Source organism: Cherax quadricarinatus, chromosome 33 (assembly GCF_038502225.1).
Source record: "Cherax quadricarinatus isolate ZL_2023a chromosome 33, ASM3850222v1, whole genome shotgun sequence".
NCBI lineage: Eukaryota > Metazoa > Arthropoda > Malacostraca > Decapoda > Parastacidae > Cherax > Cherax quadricarinatus.
In genome coordinates, this window is record NC_091324.1 from 20,876,054 (window position 1) to 20,898,103 (window position 22,050).

The 22,050-nt window shown below is 41.5% G+C and overlaps 1 protein-coding gene across 3 annotated transcripts in view; it reads right to left on the bottom strand.

Annotated features, from left to right (window-relative positions):
* Window positions 1–22,050, bottom strand: part of Syt14 (Synaptotagmin 14) — a 136,340-nt gene that overhangs the window by 39,396 nt on the left and 74,894 nt on the right. For all 3 annotated transcript variants that reach the window (XM_070090898.1, XM_070090897.1, XM_070090899.1), the window contains one exon: window positions 3,855–4,151. In XM_070090898.1, coding sequence (XP_069946999.1) covers window positions 3,855–4,151 — 297 coding nt within the window. The remainder of the gene's footprint in view (window positions 1–3,854; window positions 4,152–22,050) is intronic.

Consider the following 22,050-nt stretch of genomic DNA (forward strand, 5'->3'; position numbering starts at 1 on the left):
CCACATATGGACCAATATACTAGCCCCCTTAAATCAGGGATAATCACAGATAGCACTACAGACCACTACCCTACCTTCCTCCTGACAAACATTAGTAAACCACCACTTGAATACAACAAAGTCTCATTTAGACTCCATGATGAGGCCTCAATAAGGAAGTTCACAGCTGACCTAGAGACTGTTGACTGGCCTACAGAATTCTCCAAGGCCAATGGTATTGATGATTGGACAGACATTTTTCTTAACAAATTACTTAGACTATACAAGAAACATTGTCCTATAAAAACGAAACAGATCACAAACAAACGGCTTGGTTGCCCATGGCTAACCAGCACCATTCTAAAATCCATTGACAAGAAACACCAATACGAAAAGCAATATAGACAGGGCTTAATACACAAAGATACTCTTAAACACTATTCATCAGTTCTCACCAAAGTAATAAAAGCCAAACAACTATACTACTCCAGTAGATTCGCAGATACTAGAGGAGATATAAAAAAGACCTGGAAAACACTCTCTCAGATTCTAGGGACCCACAAACTGAAAAAAAAACAAGAATATTGTCCTAACTAAACCTAATGAAACACCACTGTATCCCACTGACACAGCTAACATGATAAACGACTTCTTTTCAACCATAGGATCTAATCTCGCCAATAAAATCCCACATACCAATGCCCATGCCGGGGACTACCTAGATGGGAATTTCCCAAATTCCTTCTATCTTGCACCAACTGAGCCCACGGAAGTCACCGAGATTATAAAGTCACTTAAAAATAACTCATTATTATTATTATAATCAAGGGGGAAGCGCTAAACCCGGAAGATTATACAGCGCCTGGGGGGGGATGTGGAAGGCATTCAGGCTTAATTCGGGGAACTGGAGCACAGATCCAATTCCCTAAATCAAGAGCCCCTCACCAACATCAAGGAGCCTTCCTTGAGGGGTAAAAATAACTCAGGGAATCTGTCTCATGTCCCACCATTACTGTACAAGCGAGCGGCCCATGTCCTTTCGCATGCTATTTCATTACTTTTTAACAAGTCACTAGAAACTAGCACCTTCCCGAAACTACTCAAGATGGCAAGGGTTAAACCAATACATAAAGGTGGTGACCCTACAGACTTAAACAACTATAGGCCAATATCAAACTTACCATTGCTATCCAAAATCTTTGAGAAACTCGTGCACAGGAGACTATGTTCATTTATAACGACACAAAACATACTCAACCCCTGCCAGTTTGGATTCAGGAAAAATAAAAGCACTAATGATACAATCATAAAAATGCTAGATCTGCTTTACACAGCATTGGAAAATAAGGAATATCCACTAGGAATTTTTATTGACCTAAGCAAAGCTTTTGACACAGTAGACCACGACATCCTACTCCACAAACTTGACCATTACGGTATAAGAGGCCATGCGCTTGCTTATTTCAAATCTTACCTTACTAATAGGTATCAGTATGTCACCATTAAAGACACAGCATCAACAACACGGCCACTTGATACTGGAGTTCCGCAGGGAAGTGTCCATGGTCCCCTGCTCTTCCTCATATACATCAATGATCTTCCAAACGTATCCCAACACCTGAAGCCCCATTCTCTTTGCTGACGACACGACTTGTCATCTCTCACCCTAATCTTGCCACCCTCAACACCATTGTTAACGAGGAGCTGATCAAAATATCGACTCGGATGACAGCCAATAAACTTACGCTTAACACTGACAAAACCTACTATATTATGTTTGGTAGCAGAGCAGGAGATGCACAAATTAACATTAAGATGGACAACACTCTAATTACCAGACATAATGAGGGCAAATTCCTAGGCCTATACCTTGACAACAACCTGAATTTCAGCACCCATATCCAACACATAACCAAAAAAGTATCCAAAACGGTTGGGATCCTCTCCAAGATACGACACTACGTTCCACAAAATGCCCTTCTCACACTATACCACTCATTTATCCATACCTCACCTATGCTATTTGTGCTTGGGGATCAACTGCAGCAACACACCTAAAGCCAATAATAACCCAACAGAAAGCTGCAGTAAGAATAATCACTAAATCCCATCCCTGGCAACACACCCCCCCACTCTTCATAGATCTAAACTTACTCCCTGTTCAGTACATCCACACTTACATCTACATCTACAGGACCTTAAACTCCAATATCAACCTTGACCTAAAACACTTTCTTGATAGTTGTGACAGAACCCACAGGCATAACACCAGAAACAAACATCTCTACGACATTCCCCGTGTCCGACTAAACCTTTACAAAAATTCAATGTATGCCAAAGGCCCTAAAATCTGGAACACCCTACCTGAGAACTCTAGAACTGCAGACAGATTCATCACCTTCAAAACTACCATTAGAAAACATCTTATCTCCCTGATACACCCCGTCAACTAACTACACGAATACCACCTGGTGGTTCACACTTACACTCACCCATTTGACCATAAACAGAAATATTAATCTCAATCTTAAAATAATGAATCCTGTGATACTCCAATACTGAAACTATGTACTGTGCCAAAACAAAAGCATTCACATTGCTAAACTCACAAACTAGTATTTAGTCACTTAGCCATAATACCAACTTACCTCATAATTTGTAATATTTTAAAATTAAGATTTAAACTAAGTCTGCCAGAAATGCCTAGCCATGCTAGGTATTCTAGTGGTATACTCTGTAATCATTATTTTACTACATGTAAACCATACAATAACCAAATTCTGTAAACTCAGCATTGTAATCCTTATAGAGAATAAACTTCGAATTTGAATTTGAATTTGAATCACAATTTCTCCAACCACTACTACTACCACTACTACTGCTATTACTACCATTACTACTACTACTACTACTACTACTACTACTGCTACTACTACTGCTACTACTACTACGGCTACTACTACTACTACTACTACTACTACTACTACTACTGCCACCACCTCCACTACTACAACTACTACCACCACTGTTACTACTACTGCTGCTGCTACTACTACTACTGCTACTACTACTACTACCACTACTACTACTGCCACCACCACCCCTACTACTACCACTACTACTACTACTAATACTACCACCACCATTACTACTACTACTACTACCACTACTACTACTACCACTACTACTACCACCACTGTTACTACTACTGCTGCTGCTACTACTACTACTGCTACTACTACTACTACCACCACTACTACTACTGCCACCACCACCCCTACTACTACCACTACTACTACTACTAATACTACCACCACCATTACTACTACCACTACTACTACTACCACTACTACTACCACCGCTACTACTACTACCACCGCTACTACTACTACTACCACCACTACTACTACTACTACCACCACTACTACTACTACTACCACCACTACTACTACTACTACCACTACTACCACCACTACTACTACCACCACTACTACTACCACCACTACTACTACCACCACTACTACTACCACCACTACTACCACCACTACTACTAGTACCACTACTACTACCACAACTACTACTACCACTACTACTACTACTACTAATACTACCACCACCATTACTACTACTACTACCACTACTACTACCACTACTACTACTACCACTACTGCTACCACCACTACTACTACTACCACTACTACTACTACCACCACTACTACCACCACTACTACTACCACCACCACTACTACCACCACCACTACTACCACCACTACTACCACCACTACTACTACCACCACCACCACTACTGCTACTACTACTCCCACCCCCCTCATCACCCACTTCAACACACCCACATGGTTCCTCCCATTTCTCACCTGAGGGGCCCACGTCCTCTGGTGCCGAGTACTGGGAAGACGACCTCGAAGGACCCAGTTGGTGGTAGTTGTGATGGCCGTACTGGTTGTACGAGTGGTAAGAGGGGGTGTGGTTGGCGTGCGGGTGGTGGCTGGCGTGCGGGTGGTGGTTGGCGTGCGGGTGGTGGTTGGCGTGGTGGTGGTGATGGTGGTTGTCGCGCAGGGCAGATGGAAAGCTCTTGGAGGTGGAGAGGCGCGTGGAGGCCTCCTCCTCACTATCGCTAGAGCTCTCCCCGTCGCCATAGTTGTAGGCAGCGCCTGTGCCGAGGAAAACAAGGTGTAATACATAGGTTGATATCAAAAGCTAAGCCCATGTGGATCATTTAGGACGCTCCTGTATGTGAATCATTTAGGACGCTCCTGTATGTGGATTATTTAGGACGCTTCTGTATGTGGATCATTCAGGAGTGTAGACGCCCCTGTATGTGGATCATTCAGGAGTGTAGACGCCCCTGAATGTGGATCATTAAGGAGTGTAGACGCCCATGTATGTGGATCATTCAGGGATCTAGACGCTCCTCCCATCGGAGACGGGGAATTCAGACGGAGGATCAAGCCTGCACCATGTCTTGCGATGAAAAATCCATATTAGTTTAACGCTTTCCATGAATTAAACAATCCTGCCATCTGAACGGAACGGGATCGTTCCACGGAATGATCCCGTTCCGTGGAAGTTGGAGGGGGGGGGGAGGGCTCCATGAGATTTTCCATGAGTAATTACGTAGGAGAGGCGAGGTAATTACATTTTCCCTCTCTCTCTCTCTCTCATATATATATATATATATATATATATATATATATATATATATATATATATATATATATATATATATATATATATATATATATATATATATATATATCGTGCCGAATAGGCAGAACTTGCGATCTTGGCTTAAATAGCAACGCTCATCTTGCCATATAGGACAAGTGAAAATTTGTGTATGCAATAATATCGCCAAAATCATCCTAACCTAACGAAAAAAAAATATTTCACTGTGTTTGTTTAGTATTAAATTACTGTAAAAGTTTTTAAAATATATTTAGTAGGATTAGGCTAAAATAAATTGTTCTTGTTATAATAAGGTTAGGTAAGTTTTCTAAGATTCTTTTGGTGCAAAATTTAAATTTTTTACATTAACATTAATGAAAAATATATATCTTTAAACTTATAAGAGAAATTTTTAGAAAGGGCTTAATTTTAAAGTAGTTCTTGCTAATTGACCAGTTTTACATATTCGGCATGACATATATATATGCAAATTGGTTTAAAAAGACATGTAAGCAAACACTATAACATATTTATTAGAAAACGTTTCGGTCCTGGGACCTTGATCACTTCTAACATACAGAGGTAGAAAGACATTATATATATAGGCGGAGAGTGAGATGTGACGCACGTGACCTGAGGAATGTCATAAGAACATAAGAATGGAGGAACACTGTAGAAGGCCTACTGGCTCATACGAGGCAGGTCTTTATCAAAACAACCTCTACCTATGATGAGGACGGGTAGACGATGAAATCATGTGACTCCTGTGTTGTTGGGTTGGTGCTGCTTAAGTGATCAAGGTCCCAGGACCGAAACGTTTTCTAATAAATATGTTACAGTGTTTGCTTACGTGTCTTTCTAAACCAACTTGTCGGTATTCATTACCAAGGTTTATACCATATATACAAATCAATTTCTTTCAAAGTCCAGATCTTTCTAAGGTGTACCAGCCCCCCCAGGATGCCACCCACAACAGTCAACTAACACCCAGATACCTACTTACTGCTAGGTGAACAGGGGCAGTAAATGTAATGAAACATGCCCAACGTTTCCACCCATGCCAGTGATCGAGCCACATACACTCAGTATTGTCAGGCGAGTGCGTTGCCAACCGAGCCATGAAACATATCTATACATATCCATATGTAAATGTGTGTATGTAGCCCCTTACTGATGCTTTTATAACCTATCAAAATTAAGGAACCCAATCTTTCTTTTAATAATGTTCAATGAATGGCATTTCTTAGCACATAGCACCACATAACACACAATAACACTACATAACACACAATAACATCTTATATCATAGTAACACCACAAAAGACACTGTAACACTAAATAACACACAATAGCACTATATAACACACAGTAACACTATATAACACTGTAACACCACGTAACACCACAAAACAAACAATAATACAACACACAAAAACACCACACTAGAACACGACACTACAGACAATAACACGACACTACAGACAATAACACGACACTACAGACAATAACACGACACTACAGACAATAACACGACACTACAGACAATAACACGACACTACAGACAATAACACGACACCACAGACAATAACACGACACCACAGACAATAACACGACACCACAGACAATAACACGACACCACAGACAATAACACGACACTACAGACAATAACACGACACTACAGACAATAACACGACACTACAGACAATAACACGACACTACAGACAATAACACGACACTACAGACAATAACACGACACTACAGACAATAACACGACACTACAGACAATAACACGACACTACAGACAATAACACGACACTACAGACAACACGACACTACAGACAATAACACGACACTACAGACAATAACACGACACTACAGACAATAACACGACACTACAGACAATAACACGACACCACAGACAATAACACGACACCACAGACAATAACACGACGCTACAGACAATAACACGACACTACAGACAATAACACGACACTACAGACAATAACACGACACTACAGACAATAACACGACACCACAGACAATAACACGACACTACAGACAATAACACGACACTACAGACAATAACACGACACTACAGACAATAACACGACACTACAGACAATAACACGACACTACAGACAATAACACGACACTACAGACAATAACACGACACTACAGACAATAACACGACACTACAGACAATAACACGACACTACAGACAACACGACACTACAGACAATAACACGACACTACAGACAATAACACGACACTACAGACAATAACACGACACTACAGACAATAACACGACACCACAGACAATAACACGACACCACAGACAATAACACGACGCTACAGACAATAACACGACACTACAGACAATAACACGACACTACAGACAATAACACGACACTACAGACAATAACACGACACCACAGACAATAACACGACACCACAGACAATAACACGACACCACAGACAATAACACGACACTACAGACAATAACACGACACTACAGACAATAACACGACACTACAGACAATAACACGACACCACAGACAATAACACGACACCACAGACAATAGCACGACACTGCAGACAATAACACCACACCACAGACAATAACACCACACCACAGACAATAACACGACACTACAGACAATAACACCACACTACAGACAATAACACCACACCACAGACAATAACACCCCACCACAGACAATAACACCCCACCACAGACAATAACACCACACTACAGACAATAACACCCCACCACAGACAATAACACCACACCACAGACAATGACACCCCACCACAGACAATAACACCACACAGACAATAACACCACACTACAGACAACACCACACCACAATCAATAACACCACACCACAGACAATAACACCACACTACAGACAATAACACATCACAGACATCACACCACAGACAACACCACGCCACAGACAATAACACCCCACCACAGACAATAACACCACACTACAGACAATAACACCCCACCACAGACAACACCACACCACAGACAATAACACCCCACCACAGACAATAACACCACACCACAAACAACATCACACTACAGACAATAACACCCCACCACAGACAATAACACCACACCACAGACAATAACACCACACCACAGACAATAACACCACACTACAGACAATAACACCACACCACAGACAATAACACCACACCACAGACAATAACACCACACCACAGACAATAACACGACACTACAGACAATAACACGACACTACAGACAATAACACGATACTACAGACAATAACACGACACTACAGACAATAACACCACACCACAGACAATAACACCACACCACAGACAATAACACGACACTACAGACAATAACACGACACTACAGACAATAACACGACACTACAGACAATAACACGACACCACAGACAATAACACCACACCACAGACAATAACACCACACCACAGACAATAACACGACACTACAGACAATAACACGACACTACAGACAATAACACGACACTACAGACAATAACACCCCACCACAGACAATAACACCACACCACAGACTATAGCACGACACTACAGACAATAACACCCCACCACAGACAATAACACCACACTACAGACAATAACACCACACTACAGACAATAACACCCCACCACAGACAATAACACGACACTATAGACAATAACACCACACCACAGACAATAACACGACACTACAGACAATAACACCACACCACAGACAATAACACCACACCACAGACAATGATACCACACCACAGACCATAACACCACACCACAGACCATAACACCACACCACAGACAATAACACCACACCACAGACAATAACACCACACCACAGACAATAACACGACACTACAGACAATAACACGACACTACAGACAATAACACCACACCACAGACAATAACACCACACCACAGACCATAACACCACACCACAGACCATAACATCACACCACAGACAATAACACCACAACACAGACAATAACACCACACCACAGACCATAACAATACACCACAGACCATAACACCACACCACAGATAATAACACCACACCACAGACAATAACACCACTCCACAGACAATAACACCACACAACACATTAACACCACAACAGCTCATAACATAAATAACACTACATAACTCACAGCACAATACACAACACCACTTAACACACAACAACACCACTTAACACACAACAACACCACTTAACACACAACAACACCACTTAACACACAACAACACCACTTAACACACAACAACATCACTTAACACACAACAACATCACTTAACACACAACAACACTACTTAACACACAACAACATCACTTAGCACACAACACCACTTAACATACAACAACACCACTTAACATACAACAACACCACTTAACACACAACAACACCACTTAACACACAACAACACCACTTAACACACAACAACACTGCTTAACACACAACAACACTACTTAACACACAACAACACTTAACACACAACAACACTACTTAACACAAAACAACACCACTTAACACAACAACACCACTTAACACACAACAACACCACTTAACACACAACAACACCACTTAACACACAACACCACTTAACACACAACAACACCACTTAACACACACCAACACCACTTAACGCACAACAACATCACTTAACACACAACACTACTTAACACACAACAACACCACTTAACACACAACAACACCACTTAACACACAACAACACCACTTAACACACAACAACACTTAACACACAACAACACTACTTAACACAAAACAACACCACTTAACACAACAACACCACTTAACACACAACAACACCACTTAACACACAACAACACCACTTAACACACAACACCACTTAACACACAACAACACCACTTAACACACACCAACACCACTTAACGCACAACAACATCACTTAACACACAACACTACTTAACACACAACAACACCACTTAACACACAACAACACCACTTAACACACAACAACACCACTTAACACACAACAACACTACTTAACACACAACATCACCTAACACACAACAACACCACTTAACACACAACAACACTACTTAACACACAACAACACCACTTAACACACAACAACACCACTTAACACACAACAACACTACTTAGCACACAACATCATTTAACACATAACACCACTTAACACACAACAACACCACTTAACACACAACAACACCACTTAACACACAACAACACCACTTAACACACAACAACACTACTAAACACACAACATCACCTAACACACAACAACATCACCTAACACGCAACAACACCACTTAACACACAACAACATCACTTAACACACAACAACACCACTTAACACACAACAACACCACTTAACACACAACAACACCACTTAACACACAACAACACCACTTAACTCACAACAACACCACTTAACACACAACAACACTACTTAACACACAACAACACCACTTAACACACAACAACACCACTTAACACACAACAACACCACTTAACACACAACAACACCACTTAACACACAACAACACTACTTAACACACAACAACACCACTTAACACACAACAACACCACTTAACACACAACAACAAAACACACCACTTAACACACAACAACACCACTTAACACACAACAACACCACTTAACACACAACACCACTTAACACACAACAACACACTTAAACAACAACCACTTAACACACAACAACACACTTAACACACAACACCACTTAACACACAACAACACCACTTAACACACAACATCACTTAACACACAACACCACTTAACACACAACAACACCACTTACACACTTAACACACAACACCACTTAACACACAACAACATCACTTACACAACATCACTAACACAACAACACCACTTAACACACAACAACACAACACTTAACACACAACAACACCACTTAACACACACACTACTTAACACACACTTAACACACAACAACACACACTTAACACACAACAACACCACTTAACACACAACAACACCACTTAACACACAACAACACTACTTAACACACAACAACACACTTAACACACAACAACACACTTAACACACAAACACACAACAACACCACTTAACACACAACAACACACTTAACACACAACAACACCACTTAACACACAACAATACCACTTAACACACAACAACACTACTTAACACACAACAACACCACTTAACACACAACAACACCACTTAACACACAACAGCACCACTTAACACGCAACACCACTTAACACACAACAACACCACTTAACACACAACAACACCACTTAACACACAACAACACCACTTAACACACAACAACACCACTTAACACACAACAACACCACTTAACACACAACAACACCACTTAACACACAACAACACCACTTAACACACAACAACACCACTTAACACACAACAACACCACTTAACACACAACAACACCACTTAACACACAACAACACCACTTAACACACAACAACACCACTTAACACACAACAACACTACTTAACACACAACATCACCTAACACAACAACACCACTTAACACACAACAACACCACTTAACACACAACAACACCACTTAACACACAACAACACCACTTAACACACAACAACACCACTTAACACACAACAACACCACTTAACACACAACAACACCACTTAACACACAACAACACCACTTAACACACAACACCACTTAACACACAACAACACCACTTAACACACAACACCACTTAACACACAACAACACCACTTAACACACAACAACACCACTTAACACACAACAACACCACTTAACACACAACAACACCACTTAACACACAACAACACCACTTAACACACAACAACACCACTTAACACACAACACCACTTAACACACAACACCACTTAACACACAACAACACCACTTAACACACAACAACACCACTTAACACACAACACCACTTAACACACAACAACACCACTTAACACACAACAACACCACTTAACACACAACAACACCACTTAACACACAACAACACCACTTAACACACAACAACACCACTTAACACACAACATCACTTAACACACAACAACACCACTTAACACACAACACTTAACACAAAACAACACTACTTAACACACAACAACACCACTTAACACACAACAACACCACTTAACACACAACAACACCACTTAACACACAACAACACCACTTAACACACAACAACACCACTTAACACACAACAACACAGGAACTGCACAAAAAGAATAAAGATCAGTAAAAGAAAATTAAATATACCACTTTAAATGACGATAATTAAAAGTTATATTTAACCAGTGACCAGTGTTGTTGTCTTAAGGACGGTGATAACGAGGTCTTTTAATAACGAGGTTTAATATCATGGTGGAAAATGATGTAATTAAAGGGTTTAGGCTAGATAACGAGGTTAGATATCCTAGTGTAAATGGCGGCGTTAAATCTCTGGTCTTTTAATAACGGTGTTAAGTATGGTATTTAAACCCAGTGAACGACGGTTTTTAAATATCTAGGTTTTAATATCGGGGTTAAGTATGGTATTTAAACCCAGTGAACGACGGTTTTTAAATAGCTGGGTTTTAATATCGGGGTTCAGTATGGTATTTAAACCCAGTGAACGACGGTTTTAAATAGCTGGGTTTTAATATCGGGGTTAAGTATGGTATTTAAACCCAGTGAACGACGGTTTTAAATAGCTGGGTTTTAATATCGGGGTTAAGTATGGTATTTAAACCCAGTGAACGACGATTTTAAACAGCTAGGTTTTAATATCGGGGTTAAGTATGGTATTTAAACCCAGTGAACGACAGATTAAATAGCTGGGTTTTAATATCGGGGTTAAGTATGGTATTTAAACCCAGTGAACGACGTTTTTTAAATAGCTGGGTTTTAATATCGGGGCTAAGTATGGTATTTAAACCCAGTGAATGACGTTTTTTAAATAGCTGGGTTTTAATATCGGGGTTAAGTATTGTATTTAAACCCAGTGAACGACGGATTAAATAGCTGGGTTTTAATATCGGGGCTATGTATGGTATTTAAACCCAGTGAACGACGGATTAAATAGCTGGGTTTTAATATCGGGGCTAAGTATGGTATTTAAACCCAGTGAACGACGGATTAAATAGCTGGGTTTTAATATCGGGGCTAAGTATGGTATTTAAACCCAGTGAATGACGTTTTTTAAATTGCTGGGTTTTAATATCGGGGTTAAGTATGGTATTTAAACCCAATGAACTACGTTTTTTAAATATCTGGGTTTTAATATCGGGGCTAAGTATGGTATTTAAACCCAGTGAATGACGTTTTTTAAATAGCTGGGTTTTAATATCGTTTTTAAGTATGGTATTTAAACCCAGTGAACGATGTTTTTTAAATAGCTGGGTTTTAATATCGGGGTTAAGTATGGTATTTAAACCCAGTGAACGACGGATTTAAAAAATGAATTGTAATATCGGGGTTAAATATCGGAGTACGGAGTGAGTTCACTGACTCAGAGTGAACATCATCTGGAAGCTTCAGGTGACCACAACGTGAAGAATATCGGGGTATCGGGGGGGGGGAAGGACATCTTCAGGAAGTGCTAAATCCGTAAGGGAGTAGGAGGCATTTAAGTTCGATTCAAGGAAGGAGAGATTGAAAGAGAGAGAGAGAAAGAAAGAAGGGGGTTAATTCTAATTTCATGGATCAAGAGCCCTTCACTAGCTTTAAGGAACCCTCCTGAAGGATGGAAACGCTGCAGCTCTCTCTCTCTCTCTCTCTCTCTCTCTATATATATATATATATATATATATATATATATATATATATATATATATATATATATATATATATATATATATCTTTCACTCCCTTTTATGTTTCTTAATCTTCCTTATCTTAAAAAAGATAAGAAACGAATCTGGATAACCATAATAACAAAACACTGAGAATGCAAGATAAACGCGATCACCCGACAGGAAAGAGGGAATTATGGAAGAAATTCGACATTATTGCGATGTTAAGTTTCCCAGCCACAACGTGTGACTGTGTTGATACTTAACTCCCTTTAAAAATGTATTATTCCTTTCGCATTCTTTTAGTTAGATTGTTTGTGTTTTTGTAATACAGGGATCTCTCTCTCTCTCTCTCTCTCTCTCTCTCTCTCTCTCTCTCTCTCTCTCTCTCTCTCTATCTCTCGGATTATTGAGATAGAGGTAAGAGAGCTTATGGAATGCGGGGATACCTCACTCGGATGATGGCGGTAATAAGGGAACCCCGGGTTTATAGGATACGGGAAAACCTCTCTCTCGGATCGCGTCTCGACAGAAACGCTTACCTATTCAGTCTTTTAAGATTCTTCTGATAATTGTATGATGCAGCAAGCTGGTGCTCTCTCATCCCCCATCCTAATGGTCCAGCAGCCAAGGAGGTGAACCTGGAGTTGTTGGCAGTTCAACTTCTTTGATTTTTGCAGTTTTATTACCCACGGATACCTCTAACAACATGCTCACCAGAGAAGACATTAAAAAATACGGGAAAGGGGAATTAATGTACAATTATTACGGATTCCATCACGCACTGGGCTACTCTTTCAAGAACAAGTTGATAAGACTTATGTGTGTGTGTCTAGCAAGATTAATATTGGCAGGAGAAAAGTAAATAATGAAACTAAATGTTATAGGAACGCAGCTAAAAGCCTAAGTAGATCTATAACCTTCTATGATAACGTGAATGTAGATACGTATGTATATTGAGCACCTTGCAATGTGAACAGACTAACTGATGCTGTAGTATCCAGGCTTAGGCTTAGTTACAAGTGACTCACGAAATCGTAATGACACGATGCAAACAAACCATACCCCGGCCGGGATTGAACCCGCGGTCAGAGAGTCTCAAAACTCCAGCCAGCATTTGTGGTCACAGTGGTGCCTGTGCTAACCTTCCTATGGTGTAGAAATATACCTAGTTGGACGAATCTTATTGTGGCTAGCTGGTCTAGTGGCTAACGCGACGGGCTGGAGTTTTGAGACTCTCTGACCGGGGGTTCAATCCCGGCCGGGGTATGGTTTGGTTTAGTTACAAGTGCTTCTGGTAGTTTGGCAGACACACAGATGATGATCAAACCAAATGTAAAGTATGTGGTCAGCCCTGTGGTCACTATTTGGAATACTATGTGCTTAATTGTCCACTTTTTGAGGAATATAGAGATAGTATAAAAACCTATATGATATGTCATGTTAAGCAATACCAGCAGTTAGTGGTGATATAAGAGCATGTGGAGTCTTTAAGCAGTTCTGAAATATATAAGCCGGTAGCTTTCAGCCAGTGGTGATCCCACAATAGCCAGTGGAGCTATTAAATTCTCTAGCATTCAGTCAGTGGTAGACCATAAATACCAGAAAAGCCTTCAACCCAGTGTCCTTCAGTGGTGGACTATGAAAGCCACTGGAGTCTTCAACCAGTGGTGGACCATTAAAGTCCGCTGAGCACGTCAATCTCAGCGACACACGCTATAAAACCAGCGAGCACTTCTTACGACTTGGGTTATCTGGCTTGTCTCATACTTATCTGCCTGCCTTCTCAACTCTCTCTCTCTCTCTCTCTCTCTCTCTCTCTCTCTCTCTCTCTCTCTCTCTCTCTCTCTCTCTCTCTCTCTCTCTCTCTCTCTCTCTTTCTTTCTCTCTTTCTCTGGCACCAGCTCTCAACCCTCTTCGTTACCTCATCAATGCTGACCTTTCTCCTCTCCCTTCTACTTCCCTCCTTCCCACCTCTTTCTCAGCCTTGTTATTCTCTCCTCTGTTAAGTAGCTTTACTGCCCAGTTTCGAATCATTCTCATACTTGGACTTTCTGCCATATCCTGGCACTGTTCCCACGTCTGGTGCCTGCTGTATGGACCCCTCTGGCACTGTTCCCATGTCTGGTGCCTGCTGTATGGATAACCCCCCTCCCCTCTCTCCATCTTGGCACAAACCACACCGTATGGCTCCCCTTCCTCGCTGGCACTTTTCCCTCTTACTGCCTGGAACTCTTGCGTGACACTCTCTGTACGAAATTCTTCCCTCTTTCTGTATGGCACGCTTCAGCCTTTCTGAACGGAACTTTTCACACTTGCTGATTATCACTCTTCCCGGGAAGGAAATTTAAAGCAAACATAGAAAAGGGAAAGTTGATGAGAGTAACGAGAACTTTAGGCAATAAAAAATTTGAAAAGTAGATTGGAGGGAGGAAAGATAGAGGAAGTATGTTGTCCGGCGGTGTTCTTTCTCCCTTGTGTCCGACCTGTGTGCCTCGGCACTCTTCACACTTTCTCTTAATAGCGTAACTTGTGGGATTATCCACGTGTAACTACAGGAGCAGAGCTATTTAGGCGGTGTCACGTCTTCGGCGTTTGTAACTTCAGGAACGGAACTATGCTCAGTGTCCCGTCTTCAGTGTTTATACCTACAGGAGCAGAGCTATGATCCTGGTGTCCTGTCTTCAGTGTTTATAACTACAGGAGCAGAGCTATGATCCTGGTGTTCTGTCTTTAGGGCTTATAACTACAGGAGCAGAGCTATGTTACCCTGCCCATTGTATCAACAACTGCAAGAGAAAATGCAGAAAGGATTAAAAACACGGCTAGGCAGCCAGAAAATCTAGTCGGATTCACAATTCTGCCTTCCAACCAGTTTTCTGATAGCAAGCACAACTGCAGTGTTAAAAGCTAAATCAAAATAGGTAACTTAACCTATTAAGGAGACGGTTTGCACAGGAAATACACAATGCAAGTAAGCCGTTGTCGGTATATACTAAATGTATGTTTGGGAAATTTGTTGAAATCTTACACAACACATCAAAGAATATGTTCATTTTTCCATGTTCATTTTTGGAATATTGTTGTTAATGTACAGCAATATTCTAGCCTAGAGTGAACAAGTGATTTGAAAAGGATCATCATTGGCTTGGCATCTCTCGTTTAGAACGTTCTCATTATCCATCCTATCATTTTCCTTGCAGTTGTGATCGTTGTTAAATAAGACACATGTGCAACTCTTGGGTATCTTCATTGAGGAAACGTTTCTCCACACAGTGGCTTCATCAGTCCATACAAAGGAGAAACTTGAAGAACAGGAGGAGAATAAGGTAATCAGTCCCTCAAACTTGAATCGATGTGGTCAGTGCATCAATCAAGATTGATGGACTGACCACATCGACTCAAGGTTGAGGGACTGATTACCTCATTCTTCTCCTGTTCTTCAAGTTTCTCCTTTGTATGGACTGATAAAGCCACTGTGTGGCGAAACGTTTCCTCAATGAAGATACCCAAGAGTTGCACATGTGTCTTATTTAACAACGTGTCGGTTCTTTGAACCATTCATCTACAATTGTGATCGTGGCACTGTTGTGATGCTTGAAAGTGAGATTCTCAGATATTACCACTCCCAGGTCCCTCATATTATTTTTTCACTCTATTGTATGATCAGAGTTTATAGTATACTCAGTTCTAATTATTATCTCCTCCAGTTTTCCATAACGGAGTAGTTGGAATTTGTCTTCATTGACCATCACATTGTTTTCCGTTGTCCATTGGAAAACTTGGTTTATATCTTCTTGGAGGTTAGCCGTGTCCTCAATACATGACAGTCTCATGCAGATCCTAGTATCGTCTGCAAAGGATGACAGGATGCTGTGGATTACATCTCTGTCTGTCTGATGTGAGGATGAGGAACAGGATGGGGGCGAGTACTGTGCCTTGTGGAACAGAGCTTTTCACAATGGCAGCTTCCGATTTAACTCTGTTTAGCACTACTCCTTGTATTCGATTGGTTAGAAAGTTAAAGATAAATCTCCCCACTTTGTGCGCTACTACGCCATGATCGCACTTGTCAAAGGTTTTTGCAAAGTCTGTGTATATTACATCTGCATTTTATTTTTCTTCCAGTGCATCGAAGACCATATCCCAGTGATCCAGTAGTTGTGAGAGGCAGGAGCGACCTGCCCTGAACCCATGTTGCCCTGGATTGTGCAGGTTTTGGGAATCCAAGTGGTTTGCAATCGTGCTTCTTAGCACTCTTTCAAAGATTTTTATGATGTGGGGCATTAGAGCTATTGGTCTATAGTTCTTAGCTAATGCTTTGCTGCCACCTTTATGAAGTGGGGCTATATCCATTGTTTTTAGTGACTAGAATTTCACCCATGTCTAAACTCCTTCTTCATAGTATACTTAGGCCACGCGAAAGGGGTTGCTGCAGTTCTTAATGAACACAGAGTTCCACGAGTCTGGGCTAGGGCTTTCTCAAAGTCTATCGGAGTTAGGGTAATGTCGGAAATCTGGCATGCATTGATGGAGTTTTGAGGCTTATTCATGAAAAAAATAATTTGGATTGTCGATCTTTAGACTGATTAGTGGCTCGCTAAAGACAGAGTCGTATTGAGATTTCAGTACCTCACTCTTTTCTCTGTTGTCATTTGTGTAAGTCCCATCTTGCCTGAGCAAGGGCCCGATATTAGATGTAGTATTTGCCTTGTTTTTGGCTTATGAAATGAAATATTTCGAATTTCCTTCAATTTCACTAATCGCTTCTAGCTCCTGTCTCTCATGGGTCCTGCAAAGGTCCTTTAGCTTAAGTTCGATACTTTCCACTTTCCTGGTCAGCGCTTCCTTCCGTGTATCAGATAATGTAGTGTTCTTGAGGAGCTCAGTGATTCTTCGTCGTCTTCTTTAGAGCGAGCATCATTCTCTCTCCAGTTTACTTTTCTTCTTCTTTCTTAGGGGAATATTTCTTGAACATTGGCTGTGTTGTATGCAGTGTTACTGTACACTGTGTTGTATACAAAAAAACATTTTGAGTTGTATTTACTTTCGATTCTTAATATCATTTAAATTTGGTTTGTGTTCTGTATTGTTTCGTGTACCAGTATTTCTATTCACTCTCCTCTCTTCTGACTGGAAGTGGACGGGTAAACCAGAGGAAGGACTCGGTCAGATGACTGAAAGCGCCAATGTCGGGTCTTCATGTGACTAAGACCTGCGTCAGGAAAGATATTGTCGTGTTTCCTGATGAATCTTACCTAACCCAACCTGACCTCTTCTCTGCTCTCTCTCTCTCTCTTTTTACATAGGGTTTGACAAGGTTAAGGATCCCTAGCTTTATTGAATGCTATTTACAGGTTAAGGATTCCTAACTTTATTGGCAAGCTAAGAGCTGTTACCTACATCAGCTCATTTGAAAGCATATTTATTGTTATGAGACATACAAGTAGGAAACAGGATGAAGTTGGAGCCATCTGTGGGCCAGCATTTTCATTTGATCAACTGACTTTATCTCGTTGACATCATTATGCTGTACGAATGTGTTCCATACTCTAGTCATCCTGGGTATGTAGGATCTCAGATGGAGTGAAGTTCTGTAGAAGGGTACAGCCAGAGTGAAGTTGCTGTTTTCTGCCCGTCTTGTGGCATAAAAGCTTGTTTCACGCTGCCCTCGAAGTGGATCCAAGTGTGGTACTTTGACAATATTGGCCTTGTACATAACAGTAAGGGCACCCACATCCCTTCTATGTTGAAGGCTCTCTCTCTCTCTCTCTCTCTCTCTCTCTCTCTCTCTCTCTCTCTCTCTCTCTCTCTCTCTCTCTCTCTCTCTCTCTCTCTCTCTCTCTCTCTCTCCTCCATATTAAGTAGTTTTGTTTAGTTTATTGTGCTTGCCTGTGCGCGTGCGGCTGTAAGTCCGTGCGCATGTATGTGTGTGTTTGTGCGTGCGTGCGTGTATGTGTATTTTTCGAGTTTAGAGAAAGGCAGAAAGGGAAGAGAGAGAGAGAGAGAGCAGGAGGGGTAGTAACAGCTGTTTCTCTTTAATTCTGTAAAAATTTGACGACTAGTGAACCACTGAGTCATATGTAGCTCTCTCTCTCTCTCTCTCTCTCTCTCTCTCTCTCTCTCTCTCTCTCTCTCTCTCTCTCTCTCTCTCTCTCTCTCTATCCTCCCGCCTCACGCTAGGTTCATCTCTCACAGCATCCCGTCTCTTCACCTCTCACAAACATCCTCCCATAAGAGATTCTTCTTCCCAGAAGACTCGTATCTCTAACATTCTCCTCTGCAACATTTTCCTCTCTGCAACGTTCTCTTGACCTTGTGTTCAAGAACTGAAGGAGCCTCGTGCGTTGTAAACACTTCTTGGACGACTCTTACTAGAGGGATCCCCCATCCACTTGTCAACAACACCTTAATGGAGTTTAATCAGTTTATCTCCTTGGTAGTTTATGGTTGTGTGGTAGTTGACGGTTGTGTGGTAGTTGACGGTTGAGTGGTAATTGACGGTTGAGTGGTAGTTGACGGTTGAGTGGTAATTGATGGTTGTGTGATAGTTGACGGTTGGCTGGTAGTTGACGGTTGAGTGGTAGTTGACGGTTGAGTGGTAATTGACGGTTGAGTGGTAGTTGACGGTTGAGTGGTAATTGATGGTTGAGTGGTAGTTGATGGTTGTGTGGTAGTTGACGGCTGAGTGGTAGTTGATGGTTGTGTGGTAGTTGATGGCTGAGTGGTGGTTGATGGTTGTGTGGTAGTTGATGGCTGAGTGGTAGTTGATGGTTGTGTGGTGGTTGATGGTTGTGTGGTAGTTTATGGTTGTGTGGCAGTTGATGGTTGTGTGGTGGTTGATGGTTGTGTAGTGGTTGATGGTTGAGTGGTACTTGATGGTTGTATGGAAGTTGATGGTTGAGTAATAGTTGATGGTTGAGTGGTAGTTGATGGTTGTGTGGTAATTGATGGCTCTGGGGTGGTTGATGGTTGTGTGGTAGTTGATGGTTGTGTGGTAGTGATGGTTGTTTGGTAGTTGATGATTGAGTGGTAGCTGATGGTTGAGTGGTAGTTGACGGTTGAGTGGTAGTTGATGGTTGTGTGGTAGTTGATGGTTGAGTGGTAGTTGATGGTTGAGTGGTAGCTGATGGTTGCGTTGTAGCTGATGGTTGAGTGGTAGTTGACGGTTGAGTGGTAGTTGTTGGTTGAGTGGTAGCTGATAGTTGAGTGGTAATTGATGGTTGAGTGGTACTTGATGGGTGTGTGGTAGTTGATGGTTGAGTGGTAGTTGATGGTTGAGTGGTAGTTGATGGTTGTGTGGGAGTTGATGGCTGTGTGGTAGTTGATGGCTGTGTGGTAGCTGATGGCTGTGTGGTAGTTGATATCTGTGTGGTAGTTGATGGTTGTGTGGGAGTTGATGGTTATGTGGTAGTTGATGGTTGAGTGGTAGTTGATGGTTGCGTTGTAGTTGGTGGTTGTGTGGTAGCTGATGGTTGTGTGGTAGTTGATGGTTGTGTGGTAGTTGATGGTTGAGTGGTAGTTGATGGTTATGTGGTAGATGATTGTTGCGTTGTAGCTGGTGGTTGTGTGGTAGTTGATGGTTGTGTGGTAGTTGATGGTTGTGTGGTAGTTGATGGTTGAGTGGTAGTTGATGGTTGTGTGGTAGCTGATGGTTGAGTGGTAGTTGATGGTTGTGTGGTAGCTGATAGTTGTGTGGTGGTTGATGGTTGTGTGGTAGTTGATGGTTGTGTGGTAGTTGATGGTTGTGTGGTGGCTGATGGTTGTGTGGTAGTTGGTAGTTGTGTGATAGTTGATAGTTGTGTGGTGGTTGATGGTTGTGGTAGTTGATAGTTGTGTGGTGGTTGATGGTTGTGTGGTAGTTGATGGTTGTGTGGTAGTTGATGGTTGTGTGGTAGTTGATTGTGTGGTAGTTGATGGTTGTGTGGTAGTTGATGGTTGTGTGGTGGTTGATGGTTGTGTGGTAGTTGATGGTTGTGTGGTAGTTGATGGTTGTGTGGTGGTTGATGGTTGTGTGGTAGTTGATGGTTGTGTGGTAGTTGATGGTTGTGTGGTAGTTGATGGTTGTGTGGTAGTTGGTTGTGTAGTAGTTGATAGTTGTGTGGTAGTTGATGGTTGTGTGGTGGTTGATGGTTGTGTGGTAGTTGATGGTTGTGTGGTAGTTGATAGTTGTGTGGTAGTTGATAGTTGTGGTAGTTGATGGTTGTGGGGTAGTTGATGGTTGTGTGATGGTTGATGGTTGTATGGTAGTTGATGGTTGTGTGGTACTTGATGGATGTGTGGTAGTTGATGGTTGTGTGGTAGTTGATGGGTGTGTGTTAGTTGATGGTTGTGTGGTAGTTGATGGCACTGGGGTGGTTGATTGTTGTGTGGTAGTTGATGGTTGTGTGGTAGTTGATGGTTGTGTTGTAGTTGATGGTTGTGTGGTAGTTGATGGTTGTGTGGTAGTTGATGGCTGTGGAGTAGTTGATGGTCGTATGGTGGTTGATGGTTGTGTGGTAGTTGATGGCTGTGGGATAGTTGATGGTTGTGTGGTG